This window comes from Phoca vitulina, unplaced genomic scaffold (genome assembly GCF_004348235.1).
Source record: "Phoca vitulina isolate PV1807 unplaced genomic scaffold, GSC_HSeal_1.0 scaffold50, whole genome shotgun sequence".
Classification (NCBI taxonomy): domain Eukaryota; kingdom Metazoa; phylum Chordata; class Mammalia; order Carnivora; family Phocidae; genus Phoca; species Phoca vitulina.
Window position 1 is genome coordinate 10,083,990 of NW_022589753.1, and position 22,137 is coordinate 10,106,126.

The window sequence follows — 22,137 nt, forward strand, 5'->3', positions numbered from 1 at the left end:
GATTAAGAATCTCTTATGGTTTGTCTGCCTCTCTGGTTTCGTATTGTTTCATTTTTTCCTCCCTTCCCCTATGACCCTCTGTCTTGTTTCTCGAATTTCTCATATCAGTGAGATTATATGATACTTGTTTTTCTCTGATTGACTTATTTCGCTTAGCATAACACCCTCTCATATCCAAGAATTTATCATTAAATCCAAGGTCATGAAAATTTACCCCTGTATTTTAGGAGTTTTGTAGTTTTAGCTCTTTAAGTCAATGGTGCATTTTGGGTTAATTTTTGTATATGGTGTGAGGTAGGGATTCAGCTTCATTCTTTTGCATGTGTATATACAGTTGTTCCAGCACCATTTGTTGGAGAGACTGTTGTTTCTCCATTGAGTAGTCTTGGCCCCCTTGTTGTAATTCAATATTTTAAATGGTTTTTCATTTGTGCAGTCACAAAAATTATTGGAAAAAAATATAGTGATCACTCAGCATCATCATTTTGTCACATTTGTTTCAAATTTTGTTTTTATATATTTTGAAACTTTTACTGAAATACAGCATCCACGACGAACAGTGCAGACATCCTAAGTGTGCAGCTCAAGTGTTTTACAGAGCACACCCATGTGACCAGCATCCAGAGCAAGGATCAGAATCCCAACCTTCGTTACCCCAGCAACTCCCTTGTGCTCCTTGCGGGTCACCTACATCCCTCTCCCGACAGGGATAGAACCACTCTCCCAATTTCTACCACTGATTAATCTCTTTTTGAGATTTTCTCCTTATATAAGAGAAATCACGCAGTAGATTTTCATGTTTGAGTTCATTTGCTCAAATTTATATTTGTAAGATTCATCCCTATTTTTGTAGGTATTGCAGTTTAAATATTTTTTTAAAGAAATAAAACATTGTGCATTCAGTTGAAGGCCCATCTGCCCCTCCTGGATGTGCTTCCTTTCCATTCCTACAGGAAGTTCATAACTTTTAAGGAATTTTAAAATACTAATATCAGACATGTTTGGGGATAAATAATGTATATTATGGTTTTGCATATTTTTATTCTTTGTATAAGTGGCATTGTATCATTATCTCACTTCCTGTTCTTAACATTTAAAAGAACTTTATGTTCATACACTTAATCCTACTTCATTACTTTTAGCCATGTTAGAGCGTTACACTGTATGAATATACCTCCCTTCCTTCCGTTTACTGGAGTTCCCTGTTGATACACATTTAGATAGTTGCCACTTTTTTTGCCATTAGAAACCGCACTGCCATGCATGTCCTTGTCCTAGTCTCCATTATACGTAATGCTAATGTTTCTCTGTGGAGTATGTCCAGAGGTTGGGTTGCTGGATTGGCAATATATACATCTTTACCTCTACCAGAGATCATCAGCTTTTCTCCCTGAAGTGCTTGTACTAATCTTGGTCCCACCGTTCCTCCACATCCTCACCACTGTTTGATAGTGTCAGATTTTTGAAATTTTGTCACTATCTTGTTTTTACCATTTGCTCTTTTACTCAAAGAACCACACTTTCCATTCTAGGAAGCCTGGGAACCCTGTGTTCCACACACCACTGTGTTCAGTAACTCTTAAACCTGGCTGATCGTCAGAATTACCCAGAGAGCTTTAAAAATGCAGATGACTTTGTCCCATCTGGACCTGTTTTGGTATTGGGATGGTTCCTTGGCATTTGTAAAGGTTTTTCACATCAGTTGGCTTGATTGGAAAAAACTATGCTCAGATCATGGGCAACTTTGGAATATGACTCATCTTTTTTGTTTTTAAAGGAAATGCATTGAATTTAAATTAAAAAAAAAAAAAAATGAGGCTCCCCTCTACCCTGATCTACCCAAGTGTTTTATGCCTTAAAGAGCAAAGAGCTGTAGATTGCATTATAATAATTCTGTAACAGTAGTACGAGTAGTTTGTGATCAGGGTCGTTAGTAGTAGCAGAGGTCCTGGTAGCTGCTGGAACAGCAATAACGTAATGACAGGTAACATTTAATGATGCTTATTGCGTGCCAGATGCTGTTCTAAGTGATTTGCATAAACTCACTAATTCTTACTGTAAGCCCACCAGGTAGGTACCAGTATGACTGGCATTTGACAGAGGATAAAATTGAGGTGTAGAGAGGCTCAGCAGTCTCCTCAAGTTCACCTTGCTGGAGAATGGTGGAGCTGGGACTGGACCCCAGGTGATGTGGCCCCCAAGTCCATGCTCTTTAACCACTAGGACCTGGGAGTTTGGGTGCGGTGAATGGGGTGTCGAAAAGCTCCTAGAGCATCCATAGTAACGTTGGGGTGGTGTATCGTGTGCTGCTGCATAGCAGATTACCCCACACTTAGTGGCTTCTGACAACAGAAGATGTTATCTCACGGGGTCTCTGGGCCAAGAATCTGGGTGCAGCCTTGCTGGGTCCTGTGGCCCATGGTGTCTCTCAGGCTGCCGACACCTAGGGCTCAACTGGGGCAGAATCCACTTCCAGATAAAATCAGTGTTGTTGGCAGGACTCGGCTCCTTGCGCTTGTTGGACCGAAGGCTTCAGTTCTTCACTGTTTTGGCAGGAGGCCACCCTCATTCATTGCTCCACGGGCTTCTCTGTAGGTCAGCTCCCTTGTCAGCCGGCTTCATCTGAGTGAACGAGTAAGCGTGTGAGCAGGAGGGAAGGCACAGTCTTTGTAACCTGCTCTCAGAACTGGCCTCCCCTCACTTCACTTCTGCAACGCTAAACTAGAAGCAAGTCACCGTGTCCATTCCCCCGCCCCCCCACTCAGTGGGAGCGGGTCTCAAAAGGGCATGAATCCCAGGGTCTAGGGGTCAGTAGGAGCCGTTGAAGAAGCTGCCTCCCCTCCGTGTAGAAGAAACAGCTTCAGGAACTGCTTCTTGTGCTGACCCAGTGACACAGCATGAATGTGCTTTGAAAATGACACATTTTAAGGGATTTTTATGTCCCTGATGCCAGTAGGTACTTTCAGACTCAACAGGACGCATATCCTTGGCAACTTTTGGGTGGGAAGGGGGCTCTTTCTCCCACGCTGCTGCTGCTGTCCCTACAGGCCCATACCTGGCCTGACCCATGGCTTCTAAACCGTATCGTGAGCACACATCTGATGTCAAGAACATCGGTGGCCTGGAAGCAACAGCACAGATCAGGTGGGTGGGTGTTTCCTGGTGAATCAGAGTCATTATCTCCCACAGATTTACTTTTGTTCCGGCTTTTATGTTTTCAAGTTCTAGGACTGTGGGCTCTGCTGAAGTCATTTGAGGGCTGACTCATCCTCAGATACCCAATATCAGCCATTCTCGGATAAGTGAGCAATATCCCCCACTCTTCCTTTAGCTGTGAGGGCCTCTCGTTCGTTCCCAGATACACGCCATATTTTATGAGCTGTGGCCCCGTGTCTTATCACAGCAGGAACAGTAGGGGATACTTGTTGGATGGGCAAATGGTTATTTTAAAAACAGCACCCCACCCTTCCAAGGTTATTAAAAAACAAATGAACCCAACATTTAGTTAAGGCATTCAGAACAAATACATATGTAAAGAAAGAGCTCAAGCTCTAATCATCTTTCTTTTGACCACCCAAAGATGACCCCCTCTTCCCTTTTCAGAGAATTTCCTCTCAGCTTTTTTTTTTCTACGCATATAGGAGTGTAAACATCCACACAAATTTTTATGAAATTGGGATCAAATGTCACATAAGGCTTTTAAACCCTCCCCACATTGAACAATATATATGGTGAAAATTTTCTCAGATCAGTAAAAGGTGATTTTTGTGATTTTAATGTGTGCATGGTGCTCTGTTGAAAAAAAATACCATTAATTAAATATTCCTTTCTTGGAAACTTAACGTTTTTCATTTCTCACAACTAAAAGTCAATTTGTGAGCATCCATCTTTGCTAGGCCATCTTTAATGAAATGCGTATTATTGCTAAATTTTCTAGTTTGCTGACCTGTCTTTTTTTTTTTTTTTAAGATATTATTTATTTATTTGACAGGATAGCGAGAGCAGGAACACAGTGGAGGAGTGGGAGAGGGAGAAGCAGGCTTCCCGCCGAGCAGGGAGCCTGATGTGGGGCTTGATCCCAGGACCCCGGGACCATGACCTGAGCCAAAGGCAGACGCTTAACTGACTGAGCCACCCAGGCGCCCCTGTCTCCCTCTTTATCTGTGGTTTTGATAGGTGGAAATTAGCCTCCAGGGCATGTGGGCAGGTTCTCTGTAGAAATCTCCTTAACTCCTCTAATGAAGTGGTTCTCGTCCTAGGGCCGTTTTGCCTCCAGGGGACACTTGAAAATGTTGGGAGATATTTTTGGTTGTCACAACTCAGGGTGGTACCACTGACATCATCTAGTGGGTGGAGGCCAGGACAGCCTCCTGACAAAGAATGATCCATCCACCCCAAATGTTCATCGTGTGGGGGCCAACAGCTCAGTTCTGATGTACCCAGACATCCTGCCTGTTATTTGAAGATACCTGCCCAGCTACCCGGTGGAAGGAAGTGTTAACTCAGCTGTAAGATGTCTTGGTTTGGTGCCTGTTGACAGGAATGTGCTCTCACCTGGTTCATCAGCACCCCCAAATCTGTGTGCACTCACAAAGCGAAGTCTTGGCGAGCATCTGTCTTCTGAGGGCTTCTTTGGGGCTAGTGTCCTTGTCTCTCTGAAGAAAGCCTGCGTGGCCTGCTTTGTTTTTGTCGTGTACGGATGTTTCACTGCCCGCTCCCCCACCCGTCCCACGTAGAATGATGGAGGCGGATCATCGCTGTAGATCATACCCCTGTCATTGTTTGCATAAAAGAGGCCTTTGAACAGGGGCCAGAATCAGACCACAGTGGAAAAAGATGAGGCCCCCAAACAATGCAGTGCAACCAGCAGCTCTCTGTAAATTTACGGCGTAGTCTTGCCATAATATGAGAGCGAAGTAACCTTGTGATGAACTGGGTGGGAGGAAATGAGTAACGGGAGGAGACGGTTGATACCGTGTTTATATTGGACAAGCTGTCCGAGCTCTCCCGAGCACCCTCTGCAGGAGAGGAAGCTGGGGAGGGGGAAGCTATTTCCTACCGCTGTGTCGTTAAGCACCGTTTGGGTGAAGGGAAAAGGGAAAAAGCCCTGGGATGCTTTCAGGCAGTTATCTTTGGCCTGAGTCACAAGCACGCATAGGTGCGATCCGTCAAAGATGAAGCGTGCAGCTTTTCTGCTGCTAAGACACAGGTGCTTCTTGGGGTGGCCGGCGGGTGCTTTTATGAGTAAGCATGTAGTTCTCGAAGATTGTCGGTGATTAGAGGGCATTAGAAAGCTGTTTTAAAGGAGGAAACTTACACCACGAATTTGGCTTTGGGTATTTATTTCATGTTGAGTAACGAGTTTACAGGTACGCATTCTGGACTTTCCCCGGCAGCAGAATTCCGGCAGGAAGTGGGGAGGGCCATGCTCCGTCCCCTTGCCTGTCTCTGCTGCCTCCAGGCTCGCCGTGATGGGGGTTGCCGAGGAAGGAATGTCAGGGAATAAGAACCAGGGGCTTTACCACCGTTCCTCAAAGCCAGGGTTTCTCAGCCTCAACAGGTTGACGCCGGGGCGGGATGATTCTAGGCTGTGGCTGTCCTGTGTGCTGTGGGATGCTTCGCAGCATCCTTGGCCTCCACCCACGGGATGCCAGTAGCATCCACAACCCCTAGTTGTGACAACCAAAAAGGTCTCCAGATACCGGCAAATGCAAAATCCCCTCCCTGGAGAGCCGCTGGGCTAATAAGCCTTGGTCTCCACATACGGCGCCCTCGAGGGGTGCATAGAGTTACTGTCCCCTGAGCAGGACTGATGATGTTGAGTGGACACTGTCTCTGTGTCCGGTCCTTGGCTGTGTGCTCTGTGTAGGTGACACTGTTTAAGCCACAACAGCCTGTGTGGTAAGAGTTGTTAGTATTCCTGTTTTACAGATGAGAAAACTGAGGTTTAGAGAAAGAAGCACGTCCAAGTGCACACAGCCGAAAGCTGGTGTCGGGTCTAAGCATTCGACGTCTGGGCTGTGGTGTTACCTACTTCCCAGAAAATCTGGTCAGTGTGAACGAACACCTGGGTAATCTGATCACTAGCTAGGTCCTCAGGTAGACATAGGGGTCTGGAATTACTGGGATCGGCAGTTTGTGAAGGCGGTTTGCTCCCCAGGGAATGTTTGTTTATGTCTGGAGACATTTGGGCTGTTGTCCCCATGGGGGTGCTGCTGGCAGCTGGTGGGGACAGCCCAGGGATGCTGCAGAAGGTCCTGCAGTGCACAGGTCAGCCCCCACAGCAAAGAACTCTCCAGCCCATATGTGAATGATGCCAAGGTCGAGAACCCTGCTCTAGATAATTACCTTACTTCCCCACTTTTCCAGGTAGACCACAGTTTGATGATCCTGGCAGTCCCGTCTATAAATTTAAGATGATCTTCCAGCGTGGGAGTCTGTTCCTGTTGGGATAGTAATAACTAAAAACAAAGTTCTTAAATCGTTTTGATCTTGCTTTCATCATTTAATGTGTTTCCAAATGCTTTGAGTTTTCTTCTATTTTCTTGTGGCCTTTGCCCCAAAGTGAGGGCCTCCACCCCCACTTCTTGCTTTTTATCTTCGGCCAAGTGAAAAAAACATTGGCGTCCGCCAAGTATGCTTTGTATGCCATCTGTCCTGGGAAGTGGGCACAGGAGCAGAGAGCGGGTGTTCCTCTGGGTGTTCATTCCATTGGGCCCCCTCTCTAGGATGAATCAACGGGAGAGATCACGTTTTACATGAAGGGAGCGGATGTTGTCATGGCTGGCATCGTGCAGTACAATGACTGGCTGGAGGAAGAGGTAAGCGGGGTGCGGGGACTGAGAACCGGGTGGCAGAAGCATGTCTGGAGGCTGCCCTTTGCATGGCATAGTAAGATGGGTCCCTGTACTTGTTACCTGTGCCTACGTAACAGATCACCCCCAGTCTTAGCAGCTTAGAACAACACGCTTTTATTTCTCCTGGTTTCTGTGGGCCAGGGATCTGTGCACAGCTTTGCTGGGTCCTCTGTTCAGGGTCTCTTGAGGGCTTGCTTGGGGCTGGGGTCTCATCTGAAGGCTCAAGTGGGGCAAGACCCACTTCCAAGCTCACTCAGCTGCCCTGCACAGGAGTCAGCACCTTACTGGATTTTGGCTGGAGGCAGGTACCAGGAGGGTGGGGGTCACTGGGGGCCACGTCACAGGCTGCCTGTCCCGGTTTGTGATGTGGAGAATTGGCCACAGCAAGGAGGGAAGAAACTCTCTGGTTTATCAGGCCGTTTTTATTTTATCTCTCAGCTCCAGGTAGGGGAATGCACATTTTCCATTCAGTAATACTATGTTTTCAGTTAGAGGGTTGCAAACTCAAATGCCGACAGGGGCCAGGCAGGTAAGTCAAATGAAACAGGCTGGGGTGTGTTATAACAGGGTCACACTGTGTGTGTCTTCACTTGACAACTGTTTTCTGGGAAGACCTAGAAGCAGTTGGTTTTCTTTCATTGTTGGTTGCGGTTATTTGGGAAAGCATGCATGGTTTCGTCAGAGGTTCGGTTTTTCCAACAAGCCAAAAATCCAGATTTATCTGTGAAGTCTTAGAGCGTTGACTTACATTTTGAAACGTATACTGTGCCAATCGAAGAAAACCTGTGCGTAGGCCATGTTTGGCCCATGGGCTGTGATGTCGCAGCCTCCCTTGAGGTTTGCTTCAGGGAGGGTTGCTTTAGGGGAAAGCCATATTCTGATTTGCCACTTTCCCCATGCCCCTGTGTCCACTGCGGCGTCCAGCCCTCCTCAGTGAGAGTCCGGGGCTTGGAGGCAGAGCCCTTAGTATGGCTCTCCACTGACTGAGGTCTGCTTTGCAGTGTGGAAACATGGCCCGAGAAGGTCTGCGGGTGCTCGTGGTGGCGAAGAAGTCTCTCGCAGAGGAGCAGTATCAAGACTTTGAAGTAAGTGGTCCTGGGACCTTTCTCCTACTTTTTGCAGCCCTACCCTTACCTCCCTGATCATATCTCCTCTCCGTCTCCCCCTCGCTCATTCTGTTCTAGCCATACTGAGGTCCTTTCTGAGCACCCCAGGCTCACTTCTGCCACAGGGCCTTTGCACTTGCTCTTCTCACTGCCTGGAACTCTCTTCCTGCACAGAGCTCCGTGACCTGCTCCCTTGCTTCCTTTGGGTCTCTGCTCAAATACCACTGCCTCTGAGAATTCTTCCTGGACTCCCCATCTAAGGCAGCCCCACCTCACTACTTGCCATCCATCACCTGCTTAACTTTCTTCACTGTGTGAATCCCCATCTAGGATGATCTTGTTTCTATGTTTCTGTCTAACATTCTTCTTCATACCTCCTTCCTGGAACAAAATCTTTTTCAGAGCAGAGACCATCAGTCTGGTTTGCTCTTGTATCCCAGTACTTAGGTTAGTCATGGGCACATGGTATACCCTCTGGAAAATTTGAAATGAATCACCCCCTTGGAGCCCTCATTTCTTTATGTTGTAAAAAGAGTTGAACTAGATCATTGACTTTCATGGCCAAGGGTTCCAGCATGAATATGTCTGGTTTATTGTCCTCTCGTCCCATAAATTGTGTGTTGCTTGAGGGAAGGGTCCTTGTATCCCCTGGCCTGTCACAAAGCCCAGCGCATGCATGGGTGTGTGACCAAAAGGGAGAGAGGTGTGGCTGGGGACAGGCTTCTGGGGTCCTTGTCTGGCTCCACCCAGAGGAGCTATGCCTGAGTCTGTCTCTTCCTTGTGTTTGAGTTCTTTGTGAAGTTTTATTTAGCAAGAATTCTAGCCCTGATAAATTCTACCATCCTTTCAAGTTTAAAGGCATGTGTTTGAAACAACCCATTAAGGGATTTTTGATTTTCTTCCATGTCTTTGCTAACCCTATAAAGTAGCTAAACTGAAGGGTTGGGTCAATGGTCTTTGGAGGTGGGACTTCATCTCCAGAAAACCCAGTGATCAGGGGTTCTTGGTCACAAAGCGTGTGCCGTGTGTGGGAGAACCTGCCGTTTTTTTGAGATCTTAAGTTGTACCAATCCTTGCAACAACCCAGGGAGGTTGGGGCTGTTATTGCTGCTTCATGGGTGAGAACAGTTGAGGCTCAGATACGTTGAGCAACTTGCTAGAAGTTGCACAGCAGGTCAATATAGAGGAAAGGGTAGAACTAGGGCTTGTGCAAGTTCTGGGCCAATGAACTTGGAAGGACACTGGAAGTGTCCGTTCATCCCTTGGAGGTCCAGCCACGCCCTGGGGTCCCCCACTTGGTGTTGCACTCTCCTCGCCCGTCAGCCTGGCCCCTTCCCACCCTAAGCAGTGGCTGGGTCTCCCGCTGTGTCGCAGGCCCGCTATGTCCAGGCCAAGCTGAGTGTGCACGACCGCTCGCTCAAAGTGGCCACTGTGATCGAGAGCCTGGAGATGGAGATGGAGCTGCTGTGTCTGACGGGGGTGGAGGACCAGCTGCAGGCGGACGTGAGGCCCACCCTGGAGACGCTGAGGAATGCTGGCATCAAGGTAGGCCGGACCTGCCTGGGACCCAGCTGCTGAGATTCACCATTGGCCCTGCAGCAGAGTGTAGAAATTAGAGAAGGGGGGGTGCCTGGGTGGCTCAGTCGTTAAGTGTCTGCCTTCGGCTCAAGTCATGATCCCAGGATCCTGGGATCGAGCCCCGCATCGGACTCCCTGCTCTGCGGGAAGCCTGCTTCTCCCTCTCCCACTCCCCATGCTTGTGTTCCCCCCCGCTGCACCGGGCTCCCCGTGGGACTGCATGCCTCCCCTTCTCCCTCCAGCAGGCTCGGGGTGTTCAGCACATTCTTGTTGAGCCACTGGCCGGCCAGCCATCTGCCTGTTGTTCTGGGTGAATGAGGGGCCGCCCGGTGGACTGACCGCCTGTACCAACAAACTGCCTTACTTATTTACACTGTTTGGGGCCAAAAAGAAAAAAAAGAAAAAAAAAATTCAGGCGTTTAATCCAGAGAGGCCAGCAGAGGGCGTCCGAGCAGCACGCTACGTTTTAAAGGCCCTGAGCAAAGTAAGCGCAACCTCACTGGCTTGGAGCTCCTGGATGCGGGCTCTGAAGCAGCTCTCTGGGGCGTCCTTGGGCCGGTACTTGGCACGGGCTCCCGTGAGAGGGGCCACAGTAATAAGGGAGCTCCAGCCACAGTCGTGCCCATGGGGGGGACTTGCACGCATGTGGGCGTGTTTCGTGGCAAACCAGATCCTGTCGTGTATCTAGTTTGTTGCAAGGACATTGTCAGCAGGATCCCAGTTTTGGAAAAACAGTCCAAAGTCAGAAGGGCTTGCTTCTGTTGCGCCATGGTGCTGAAATTTGTCCCTGGCAACTTCCGTAGACGTCTTCTCTCTAAGGTTTGGAATTCTGGTTTCTGCTTTGGCTCCATCCTGAGCTTCCCCTCAAAGCTGTCCTCTCCAAAGGCTGTTCTATTCCCAGAGTGTGGACTGGATTTCTCTTTCTGGTTTCCTTGGTCAGACGGGAGCGGGAAGGGAGTGGGGGGCGAGGGGTCAGGGGGGTTTGTAGGCAGCCCTAGCACAAGGTCCTTCACAGGCCAGAAGCTATTGGAACTTGGAAAATTTCTACTTCAGCCCCTCCCCAGATGCAGCAGCTGAGGCCAAGCAAGGTGGGAAGTGTGCTGCTGGGCCTGGGGCTCAGGTCTGGGCACGTACCTGCAGTGCCCCCCTGTCATCCCGGACGTGGGGCATCAGTCACGTGGTGGTCTGATGACTCTCCATGGTTTTCTAGAACTTGAGCCTCCTAGCTCCTTTCCCAGTGTTTCAGCAAACCCTGAACACTGGGATCACTACAAAGAATTTTTTTTTTTTTTTTTTTAACGGCCAGATGAGATGTTGAGAGAAGAGGCTGATACCCACCAGGGTCAAGCCCAGAGCCACGGCCCCCCTGAGAAGGGCCCAGTGCCCACGTCCTGGCTGTCTCACTGCCTGGGTTTGGCTCCAGTTTCTCCACTGACTGCTTCAGCAGTCCTTGGCAAGTGGCTTGACTTCTCAGTGCTCTGTTTCCTACCTCTCCACATTACCCTGAAGGTCAAGTGCACTGAGCGTGGATGGCGCTTGATGGGCGCCCGGCATGGCGAACGCTCTGGAGACCATGGCCGTTGCTTTCCTGTACCTCCCCCACTGCCGGCGTGTGCTTTGTGCGTGACCCTGCGCCCCTCCCTGCTGGGGCCGTGAGAACAGAGGGTCAGTGGGTAAACCAGCGGAGCAGGAAGTGCATTCTGTTTGGGCTCTGAAGGCTGGGATTCTGGGCCTGTTTGGGACAGGAGCTAGCTGTGAGGCTTTGGGGCAAGTCACCCGCCCTCTCTGAGCCCGTGGCAGCGAAACGCAGAATGATCTGTTAGAAGGTGCGGAGGAACTTGGCACGTTTACCGTTGGCTTAACCAACCACATAGAAAGACTGCATGTAACGTGACAAACCAGTGTTTTCTGTAGGACACGGAAGTGATCCCTCACCCATACCACCATCCCCTTCTTTGAAATTTTTTATTGCTTTAAGAAAAATTTCCAGAAGGGGGATGGTGAGGTCCGAGGCCGAGCTTCATGATGTCTGTGGAAGCATGTGGCCAAATGGTTTTCGAGAAGTGTTGTACCAGCTTTCGCTGCCACCAGCAGTGGTCACTTGGGGTCCTGAAGCCTTTGAGGTGGGGTATTCCTGTGGTGTGTTGGGGACACCACGAGCCTCGAGGTAAGTTGGAATAAATGAAGTTTGGCTCGATGTTCTTGGAAACTGAACAGACACAGGCTGCAGGCTGGCCTTGAACAGTGACCAAGAAGAGCTTCTTTCTGCTGTGGTTCCAGGTTTGGATGCTGACGGGGGACAAGCTGGAGACAGCTACATGCACAGCAAAGAATGCACATCTGGTGACCAGAAACCAGGACATCCACGTTTTTCGGCTGGTAAAGTGTTGTCTGCACTGGGGTCTCATGGGGGTGATGCTGCAGTTTGCCCCGTGACCTCAGAACCTCCAGTGCACCCCTAAAGAGGGGAGGCGGGAGTGTGTTAACCACCTTGGGTGGGGGAACTTACAGCATTGGTTTGGGGGGGAATTACTGAGCGGCCCCGGTGAAGCTGCAGGCTTCCTTTGGGGGTGGTGCGGAAGCAGCTAGTACAGCCCTGGGTTCTTAACCTGGTGGGGGTCATGGTCCCTTTGAGAAGCTGATGCAGGGCACAATCGGGATGAAGGATGCAGATAGGCCCATACGTGGAAAATTGTACATATGAGTCCAGATGTCCCCGGCCCCTTGAAGACCAAGTCCTTGGATAAGAAGTAAATTCCAGATCACAGATAGTGGCCTGTCTGCCCTCCTGAAGGAAACCTTTAGGAGTCTTTAGAAGGAGGTATAGTGGATGGGCAAACGGGAAATTGTGTCTTGCCCTTGCGGCAAGCACTTGACCCCAACTGCGCAGCCACGAGGAGCTGCTCGAGGCTAGAAGCCAAGGGCTGGGATCGGCCTGACGGAGCTGGGAGGTGAGGAGCGGGAGGTCCCCTCCAGGCAGGATGCGCCAGTCCTGCTCCTGAAACCAGAGCCCTCACGCCCAGAATGGAGGGGCTCTCTGCCTGTCACGGGAGTGTCCCCTCGATCCCTGCTTTTGGTCCGCGGCACACGCCGCCTTCAGGAGATCCGGCAGTTTGGGGACTGGCCCCAATAGCATTGTGTAGAGGCAGATACAGTTCGTCTTCATTAGCCATGGATTCCAGATTTGCAAATGCACTTACTTACTAAAATGTATTCCAAACCCAGAAATCAGTCCTTAGGGCACTCGCAGAGTCCTCCGTGGACATGTGCAGAGCAGGGGGAAGTCGTTGTGGCCTGACGTGCACATTCCCAGCTGGGGTCACACAAGGCGACTCCCCGTCCTCTCTGCCCTCTACTGCACATGGAGCGTACTTCACGGTCTGTGCAGGGCCGCTTTTTTTTTTTTTTTTAATTTTTTTTTCATTTTTGTGCCGTCAGTGATTTTGCTGTTTAAAATCCTCCCTCTCAGCACAGTGCTGGAGCGCTGTCTAGTGTTGTGAAGCGCAGGAGGGCTCCCATGTGCTCTATGGAGAATGTACGTGTGTTGGATGGGCTTCCTTCAGGCGTGAGTTAGAATGCTGTTGGTTAGGAGTTCAGTGTTAATGAGTCAACAATATGTATTTCAGAAGATGTGTTTAGGGGCACCTGGGTGGCTCCATCAGTTAAACATCTGACTCTTGATTTCGGCTCAGGTCATGATCTCAGGGTCGTGAGATCGAGCCCTGGGTCGGGCTCTTTGCTGAGCATGAAGTCTGCTTAAGATTGTCTCTTTCCCTCTCCCTCTGCCCTTCCCCCTGCTTGCGTTCTCTCTCTCCCTAAATAAAATCTTTAAAAAACAAAAAAGATGGGTTTAAATAGAAACACATATAAAACAAAGTTATATATTGATTGACAAAAATGTTGTGGCCAAAGGCTCACAGGAACCTTGCCTGTATTTCCCCTAGGCGCAATGAGTGGTTCCTTATTTGCTAAGTCAGTGTTCACAGGGACTTTATAGAGTGTAACTCCTGAAAATAATGAGAATTGACCGTATGTCTTATATATTCTGTATTCTCTACATTCTGTATATTTAGGGGTTGCAAACGACAGTCCATGTGCCACCTGCTTTTGTAAATAAAGTTTTGTTTCATTTTTTTGAGATTTTTATTTATTTGAGAGAGCGAGCACGAGCAGGGGAGGGTCAGGACCTCTTTGGCGCTACAACAGCAGTCGAGTCGTTTCGACGAGCACTGTGGGGTCCCCAGAGCTTGCAGTGTGTAACATCTGGTGTGTTACAGAAAAGTTGGCCACCTGCTAGATGGCCTGTCTTCTGACACCTGCTTCACAGCCCCCTAGATGTGTTCCTGGAGGCGGGCTCACGGCTCTGCCGCATCTTCGTTTCCTTATGTGTGAAGTGCGGCTGTTACCATTATGCACCTCGTAGGGTTGTTGTGAGAAGTAAATGGGGACAATCCATGGAAAGTGCCTAGCACAGTGCCTGGCACACAATGAAAGTGGGGTCATGTTTAGCTTTTTTTTTTTATTACGTGGGTCACAGCCGTCCTGGGGGCAATGCCAGGTGATAGTTGGGATACAGGCTCTCCCGCTTCCCACAGAATCATAACAAACACGGTTTAATTTGGCTCTGGGTCTGGTGGCAGGGGCGGGGCAGGGGTCCTTGGCTGGGGTGGCCATTGTCTTCATCCCGGCTTCAGGAAGCCGCTGTTTGTTGTTCTTCCATCTCGGGAGAGCAAGGCCTCCTCCACCCCTCCGTTCCTTTCCAGGTGACCAACCGCAGTGAGGCCCACCTCGAGCTGAACGCTTTCCGCAGGAAGCATGACTGTGCCCTGGTCATCTCTGGAGACTCTCTGGAGGTGGGTGCAGGGACAGCGCCGGCCGGGTCCTCCTGGGACTGTGCGCCCCTTCCTGCTTTGGGGGGGCAGGGGCAGGGACCTCGCTTGACCCACCCCCTCCGCCTCCCCGCCCCCGCAGGTTTGCCTCAAGTACTATGAGTACGAGTTCATGGAGCTGGCCTGCCAGTGCCCAGCTGTGGTCTGCTGCCGCTGCACCCCCACCCAGAAGGCCCAGATCGTGCGCCTGCTCCAGGAACGCACCGGGAAGCTCACCTGCGCAGTGGGTAGGCGGCTGCCCCCCCGCCCCCCGCCCCCGCCCCGGTCCACTGCTGCGCCGGGTCCCTTTCTGTAAGGGTGGTCAGACTCAGTTGCTGTGTTCCTCAGATCTCCAGGCCACTTCGCGTAGGTCATGCTGTTTTCCCCCAACAGACTTTGGCTCTATTATTATTATTATTTTTAGTATTTCCCTTTGAGTAAGAGGAGATAAGCGTGCTCTAGGGCTTTTCTCCAGAGCTTGCTCTTCCTTTGCTCGGGAGGCAGGAAGTAGCGTTGCAGAGGGCTGGGACCACATATGGTGGAGCTGGATCTGGGCTCCCGTCTGTGCTGCTCTTAGCCCCTCAGTGCCCGTCGGAGCCTCAGTCTGCCTGTTGGTAGAATGGGGTCATAAGCACTCAAATGGTGCTGATGAGGCTGGAAAAGGGGTAGGTTTAAAAAGCGGTGGCCACAGGGCACAGTATAGGCTCAGTAAGTGTAGAGTCCGTCACTGGTGCTGATGGGATGCGGCGCCCCGCGCCTCCCAGGCAGGGGTGCGGCGGCTCTGAACACCGGTGTGGTGTGGACACGGTCCCCCTGCCGCCGCTTGATGGCTGGGGCTCCCGCCAGTCGCCTGGGGTTCCTCTGACAGCTGCTCTGTCTGTGAGACGGGAAGCTGATGCTGTGGGGCGTGGGAATGATTAAATGGAGCAGGGCAGAAAAGGCTCTTAGGAATAAGCAAGCACTCAGTGAAAGGCAAATCGTGCACGATGATTCAAAGTAGGAATGAAATGTGGGGACCCTGTCTCTCGCCCCTCCCCAATTTCCCGGCTTTTCTCTCTGGTCCATGCGGCCCACAGGTGATGGAGGCAATGATGTCAGCATGATTCAGGAATCTGACTGCGGTGTGGGGGTCGAGGGGAAGGTGAGTGCGGGTGTGGGGCGCGGAGGGGGCTGCTTGCTGCCGAGTAGTCGGTACGAGGGTGTCGGGTCGTCGTGCTGGGCTGGGAGCTGCTCTGCTCCACCAGCTGGAGCTTCTTTTTCCCTCAAAACACAGCTTTGATGCTTCTGAAAATTCTAGATTCGCATTATGAAGCATAAAGAACCATGAAGCATGATCACCTGGTATTATTACGTGAGAGTCGGACGGAGATCTCCATCACTCCATCTTAACAGACGACAAGTGCTGATTTTTCACGTGCCAAGACTTAAGTTAAAAAGAAAAGTGTTTTGCTATATTGTTAGGGCACAGTGAGCGTACTTGGCACTTTCCCACGGCTGTTGTCATGGTTTCCATGAAAGCATCAGTCATCACGCCATGTGTGGATGTCTGGGAGATTAGGGAAGAATGTGGCACGGTCTGCCCCTCGCTAAAAGCTGCATTTTTAAAAAGTTGGTGTGTCATAATAGTTTCTCTCTTTCTGTCATTGTCACCTGTGTACTTGCCTCTTACAGTTTTCTCTGTCCTAATTTGTGACCTCTAAATGACAATAGGCAAGAAGATTGGTTACCAGGTTTATTAGAACTTTGTGTAAAACAAGAGTACAGAGGTCCTTAGTGAGGGCCAGAGATGCTGTCTTATGCATTTTGTTCCATAGCTTCATGAGTTGGGCTAATCCAAACACTTTTGTATTCTTCTTTCTACCCTCTCTGGTCTTGTGGTTCTCATCCAGTTGACAATTATTCGAAGTTACAGAATTTAGTGATCTTTGAATGAGATGTTACTGGAACGGACTCTCTTAATGCTGGTCTGCCCCCCTAGTGGCACCCATCATGCAGCTTTTAAAATTAGATAATTCTAATGGTTGCACTTCTATAAATGTGCGAATATAAGTACGCTCAGGAATGTTCTATTTGGTGTTAGTAGCCTCAGCCCCTGCCCCCAGCCTTACATTTCACTTAGAGGAACGGAGTGTTGTAAAGTGCCTATCTCTGATGATTCTTTGCTTCTGATACACATTATGGGGTGGGCCTACCCGCCAAGGCTTAATACTAGATCCACTTGACCTCCAAATTATAACTATCTATGATTTAGAATGTTTTTTTTTAAAATAAATGTCTCTTTTTAAATCAAAGTTAGATTTAGATCACCAACCGAGTACAGCTTGAAACCAAAGAAGCTCTTCATTGAAGTTTTCCAAAGATCTTCTTACAGTGTCTTGCTTTTTCAATGAAAAAAAAAAAGTGTTTGCCTTGACCTCTTGTGCTCCTGACGGTGCCCAATTTTATGCGGATTTTAGGAAGGTAAACAGGCTTCCCTGGCTGCAGACTTCTCCATCACCCAGTTCAAGCACCTGGGCCGGTTGCTCATGGTTCACGGTCGGAACAGCTACAAGCGCTCAGCCGCCCTCAGCCAGTTCGTGATCCACAGAAGCCTCTGCATCAGCACCATGCAGGTGGGCGGCCGGCCCGACGCCTCACACGGGCACATGGCTGGCAGGGAAGAAGCCTGGAACTAGACCGCGCTTTGGAGCTATTACCCTCCCTGGCCAGTTTATGGGTTTGTTTATGGAGTTTATTTTCCCACCTGACCAGTTTAGATCCCTACCTGGCCACATTCCAGCTGCTAGACCTTGGATTGCCTCCGATCCTTCCTCTGGTGGGTGGGGCGGGCCGTCCGTGCTTGCGGGGGGTGGCTGCAGGCATCAGCAGGGGTGGCTGTGCAGTGCTTGGGGGGGGGGGTGTGGTGTTAGTGCCCAGAGTTGTTACGATTGGTTTGCCAGAGGGAAACATGCAGAGTGAGATGCTAGGTGAATACTCTGGCCCTGGCGTTTCCAAATGCACACATGAGGGCCAGCAGAGAATAACCACAAAAGAAGAACTTGATCTTCTGGAGCTCTTCCTACACCCTGGATGCCCGGCTGCATGTTCACAATGCAGTGTCTCGTGCGGTCCTCATGGTCGCCTGCGCCCATTGTACAGACGGGGAGCCTGAGCCTCCACGAGGCTGAGAATGTGTGCAGTGTCCCTCGGGGGGCTTAGTCTACATCGGGCGGGGACTCCAGAGCCCTTCATCACGGTGTCTCCTCGAGTGCCCTCCATCCTCGGCTTGCATGGGCCCTCAGGTGGGGCAGCGTAGCCTGGGGGGCCTCCGAGGTCACAGTTCTGCCTCCAGCCGTCGCGGGTGAGAGTCGAGCTGGCTTGTCTTGATTGTTCGTCTTCTCAGGAGTAACATCTTGTTCCCATCTTGTTTCTCACAAAAGGATTCTAGAGTATTTTCCCCACCTTCTGTCTCACCAGCACCTTTAACATCTGTCATCAGGCTCTAGCAGTTAAGTGTACACTAGGGGGAAGGCCAAAGGGTGGGGAGGAAAACATTTCGGTGCTGAAAAACTGTTGACTGATTACCCTTCATGGACATTTGGTGAAAATATCACAGTTAAGTAGTGAGAACATAGGGATGATGTGACTTGAAACCCACATCTCTTTCTGACCACACCAAGTATCTCTGAGACCTTTAGCAAGTCATTTTACCCCTCTGGGTCTCAGTCTTCCATCTGTGAAATGGAGATGGTAAGACCTGCCTTGCCTCTCGGACAAGGCTACTTTGAGAAGCAGAGTTCTATAAAGCATCAAGTGCAGAAGGCATCCTTACCACTATTCATAAAAACCAAACAGGATGATGTATCCAGTAAGGTGACATTTTAATCTGTGGGAAAGGCACTTAATTACCTCCTCCCTTTCCGAGTAGATGAAGTGATGCTGTTCTGTGTACATGAGCCTCCCCCTCCTCTGGCCTCTTCCTTGCCTTCTGGGGTTGATTTTATGTTTTCAATATCTATTGCATTTGTGAGCATAGGAGCCTTTAAGTGATTTTTATCAATGTAGTCTACACCCAAACAGCTATTACGGTTCATCAGACCACATCTGTACTTTTATGTTAGCTCATAGATACTGCTATGGTTTAATCACTGGGAGATTAATCAGCTTGTCCCTGGGCACGCACACACAAGCTGGGCTGGGTGAGCTGACTTCTATAAAGCCTGTATGTTGTTACTCCGAACATCAATTTAGAAAAAAATTCCAGGATGGGAAATTTTTCTTTGGGGCTGTGGAAAAAGGCCCTTCACTCCTGTCCACTGTGCTGAAAGTGGCTGGCTAAGGGCATGTCCCTGTTAGAACCGCACCTTGGCGTTGGTCTCTTCGATAGATGTGGCCGTAGTGTTTTCTTTTCCCTTAAGTGTTCTCTCCAAAATGAAGGATTTCTGGCCAGCCCGGCCCTTTTAAAGGAAGGAGGCTCTTGACGTTGATTTACAAAACTAAACACCAGATTCTTGACATTTTTACAACCATCCTTTCTGTGCTGCAGCCCAGCTGAGGTGAAGAGTCATTTGAAAGGTGGCTTTCACCTTCCAATTCTGATATATGACCACGGTGCTGGTGGGGCTGCCCAGGAGCTGGGCCGCAGGTGATTGGGGGTCTCGCCTCTGGTCGCATGCCCTTTCTAATCACCAGGCTGGCTTGGGCTCTCTCTCGTATTCAGCTCTTGAAAAGCCTCTAGCTGTCTCTGGCCTCTTTTTGGTTTTATACTAATAGGAATTAGCTTTGAGGCCACTTTCCTTCCGTGAACCTGTCGATGCCCAGAGAAGGAAGTGTCATGGAGTATCAAGTCCGATTTTATCTCCCCAGCCTGGTTTTCACTGCCAGTAGCTACTGTTTTCCAAGTCAGGAAGCAGACATTTCAGGGAGGGTTTGGAAGTGTCTTTATTGCTCTTGTCTAACAAAGGCAGCAGGTTATGGGCTCTTTGTAAAAATTTCCAGGAACAGTAACATGTGTCCTGTAAGAAGGGACATGCCTTCTCTGCCGCCCACCTCCAGGGTGACTGGTGTACATCCTCCAGCGGGGATCTTCCCACCTCCGTGTCCATCCCTCCACCAACTTGTTTATCAGTTGCAGCCCAGAGAGGCGGCGCTTCTGAGCTCTCAGGACTGCGGGTTCTGGAGACAGAGCTGGGCTTGAGCCCTGCGGTGCCCTTTACGTGCTCAGATTCCCCTCCTGTGACATGCAGGTGATAGGAGGACTGGATCTCATGGGTGGTTCTGGGCATTCATGGAGATCACACAGAGTATTCCTGGGTCCAGCCTGTGTCAGTTAAAGTCCGTGTTCACAGAGGGTCTCTGGAGCTAAACCACCTGGGAACGACTCCTGGCTCCCATCACTTATGAGCTGTGTGATCTTGGGCAAGTCCCTTAACCTCTCTGTGCCTTACTCTTGTCATCTGTGACTAGGGGTTGATGATAACAGTACCTACCTCATAAGGTGATTGTAATTGTGAAATGAACTGATTTCCTTAAAGCACTCACAACGGTGCTGGGGAGGTTTGTGCCGTGTTAAGTGTTGGGTGTTGTGTTATTATATAAGCATAGGGATTTTGTCATGATTTTTGGTAACATCCTCCTTTCTCCTTGGCACAGGCTGTCTTTTCCTCCGTGTTTTACTTTGCCTCCGTTCCTCTCTATCAAGGATTCCTCATCATTGGGTAAGGAAATCTAGGCAGGGTATTAATTTTTTATGAAACCTCCCTAAAATGCCACAGATGAGAGAAGAAACATGGTGTCTAGACTGTTTGGTCCCCAAGTTGTCCGCGATGCAGTTCAGAACCTTCTCGAATTTTCATTAGTTTTTTTGAACTGGCCAGCCTGTAACCAGATGGAGGAAGTGGAGTCCAGTATGTTTGTGGTTCATAGCACTTGGCCGTTTGTACCTGGAGATGGAAAAATGTTTGCCCATGAGAGTCTGAGCTGATCGGTGATTGGCAACCAAAGCAAGATTGAAGGTTCAGACTCAGTGATTTCACTGGGGTCTTAGAAAAAGTGAAAGGGGAGCCCTGGAAAGTAGCCTCCCTGCTGTGGACCCCAGTAGAACGTTCTGCTGCTGGGTCTGTAAGGTGGGCCAGAGCTTTGCTCTCTTGGGGGACGTACCTAACAGAGCTTCGTTGCTGCGTGCTGCTGACCTATTAGACTAGGGTGTCACTTGGACATTTGCTGCCTTCAAACCCAGCCCCATTCCTGACTTGGAATTCATGACGTTCCTTTTGATCCTTCAGAGAATGTGCTCAGTCTGTGAATTGCCCAGGTAGGTGGAGTTTGGTTACCACACACCCTAGATGGAGACGCACGTAGGGCGCACTCCTGGTCGTGAAGAGGTGGGAAGCATAGAAAGGCCGGCTGGCCCCGGGGGAGAGTCTTACGAAGGACGCCTGCCTTCTTTTTATGTTGGCCCATTCAGTCTGAGAGTCGGCAGTGGAATTCTGCTTGCTTCTGATTGGACAAGTGGACTGTCTTTTATCAGGTCCCAGAAGAATGAAAGAACATGCCAGAGTGTAGGCAGGGGCTCCCTGTGGGCTTCCATGACTGGACCCCTCGTCCCTCTCTGTTCCCATTTCCTTCTCTCTGCCCCTCACTCACTCAGCTCCAGCTGCACTGGCTGCCTTGCTGTTCTTCAGACAAGACGCACTCTCACCTCAGGGCCTTTGCACGCGATGCTCTCGCTGCCTGGGATGTTCTTCCCTCCATTTGGGCATGACTGCCTGTCACCTTCTATGGGTGTTTACTCAAATGCCACATCCTTTGGGCACCCTCTCTAAAATCACACCACCCCCATGTCTCTTTCCTTCTTCCCCATTAGAATTTCCTTCTTAGCACTTACCTGCAACACACAGTGTAGTTTACCGACTTTGTTGACTCACTAACTAGCACGAAAGCTCTCCGAGGGCAGATGTTTCCGTCTGTTTTTCATCTGAATCTCCTGTGCTTAAAACCAGCCCTGGCACAGAATAAGCACGCAGTGGATGGTTGTTGAAGGAATGAATGGAAATTGGGCTGCAGAGGCTGGAGAAACAAATTGCTCATATTCCTTCGGCTGGGTCTTACCTGTGGTGACTTCTGCCCCCTCCCCCTCAGGTACTCCACCATTTACACCATGTTTCCTGTGTTTTCTCTGGTCCTGGACAAAGATGTCAAGTCGGAAGTTGCCATGCTGTATCCTGAGCTCTATAAGGATCTCCTCAAGGTTCACTGGACTCCTGCTTCCCTCCCTCATTCCTTCCTCCTCCTTCCCCCTCCTTCCCCTTCTCTCTCCCTACTTTTAATTTATTTCACACAGACCCTCCATATCTGGTTTGAACACACTGATTTGAACTGGTGGTTTCTCAGAGGAAGGTGTGGGATTTTATTTTTTTCCTTAAGAAAGTAGTATATGCACGTGTAAAGAATATTAAACAGTACGGTAATATGTAAACTGCAAACAGACCAACTAACAACTTTAAAAAAAAAGCCCTGATGGTTCCATCCTGCAGCTGGTGCCTGCTTCCGGAAGTGTCCTTGTGTACACTTCCAAAAAAAGTGTGTGTGGTGTGTGTGTGGTATGTGGTGTGTGTGTGTGGTGTGTGTTTGTGTGATATGTGGTGTGTGTGGTGTGTGTGTGTGGGGGTGATGTATGTGGTGTGTGTGTGGTATGTGCTGTGTGTGTGGTGTGTGTGGTATGTGGGGTGTGTGTGTGATGTGTGTGTG

General features: G+C 49.7%; 1 protein-coding gene across 1 annotated transcript in view; it reads left to right on the forward strand.

Annotated features, from left to right (window-relative positions):
* ATP9A (ATPase phospholipid transporting 9A (putative)) overlaps positions 1–22,137 on the forward strand; it is a 140,446-nt gene that overhangs the window by 104,586 nt on the left and 13,723 nt on the right. The window contains exons 16-25 of the mRNA XM_032387783.1: positions 6,729–6,821; positions 7,859–7,942; positions 9,338–9,508; positions 11,822–11,920; positions 14,305–14,394; positions 14,513–14,657; positions 15,486–15,550; positions 16,866–17,021; positions 20,041–20,105; positions 21,529–21,637. Of these exons, the coding sequence (XP_032243674.1) occupies positions 6,729–6,821; positions 7,859–7,942; positions 9,338–9,508; positions 11,822–11,920; positions 14,305–14,394; positions 14,513–14,657; positions 15,486–15,550; positions 16,866–17,021; positions 20,041–20,105; positions 21,529–21,637 (1,077 nt within the window). The remainder of the gene's footprint in view (positions 1–6,728; positions 6,822–7,858; positions 7,943–9,337; positions 9,509–11,821; positions 11,921–14,304; positions 14,395–14,512; positions 14,658–15,485; positions 15,551–16,865; positions 17,022–20,040; positions 20,106–21,528; positions 21,638–22,137) is intronic.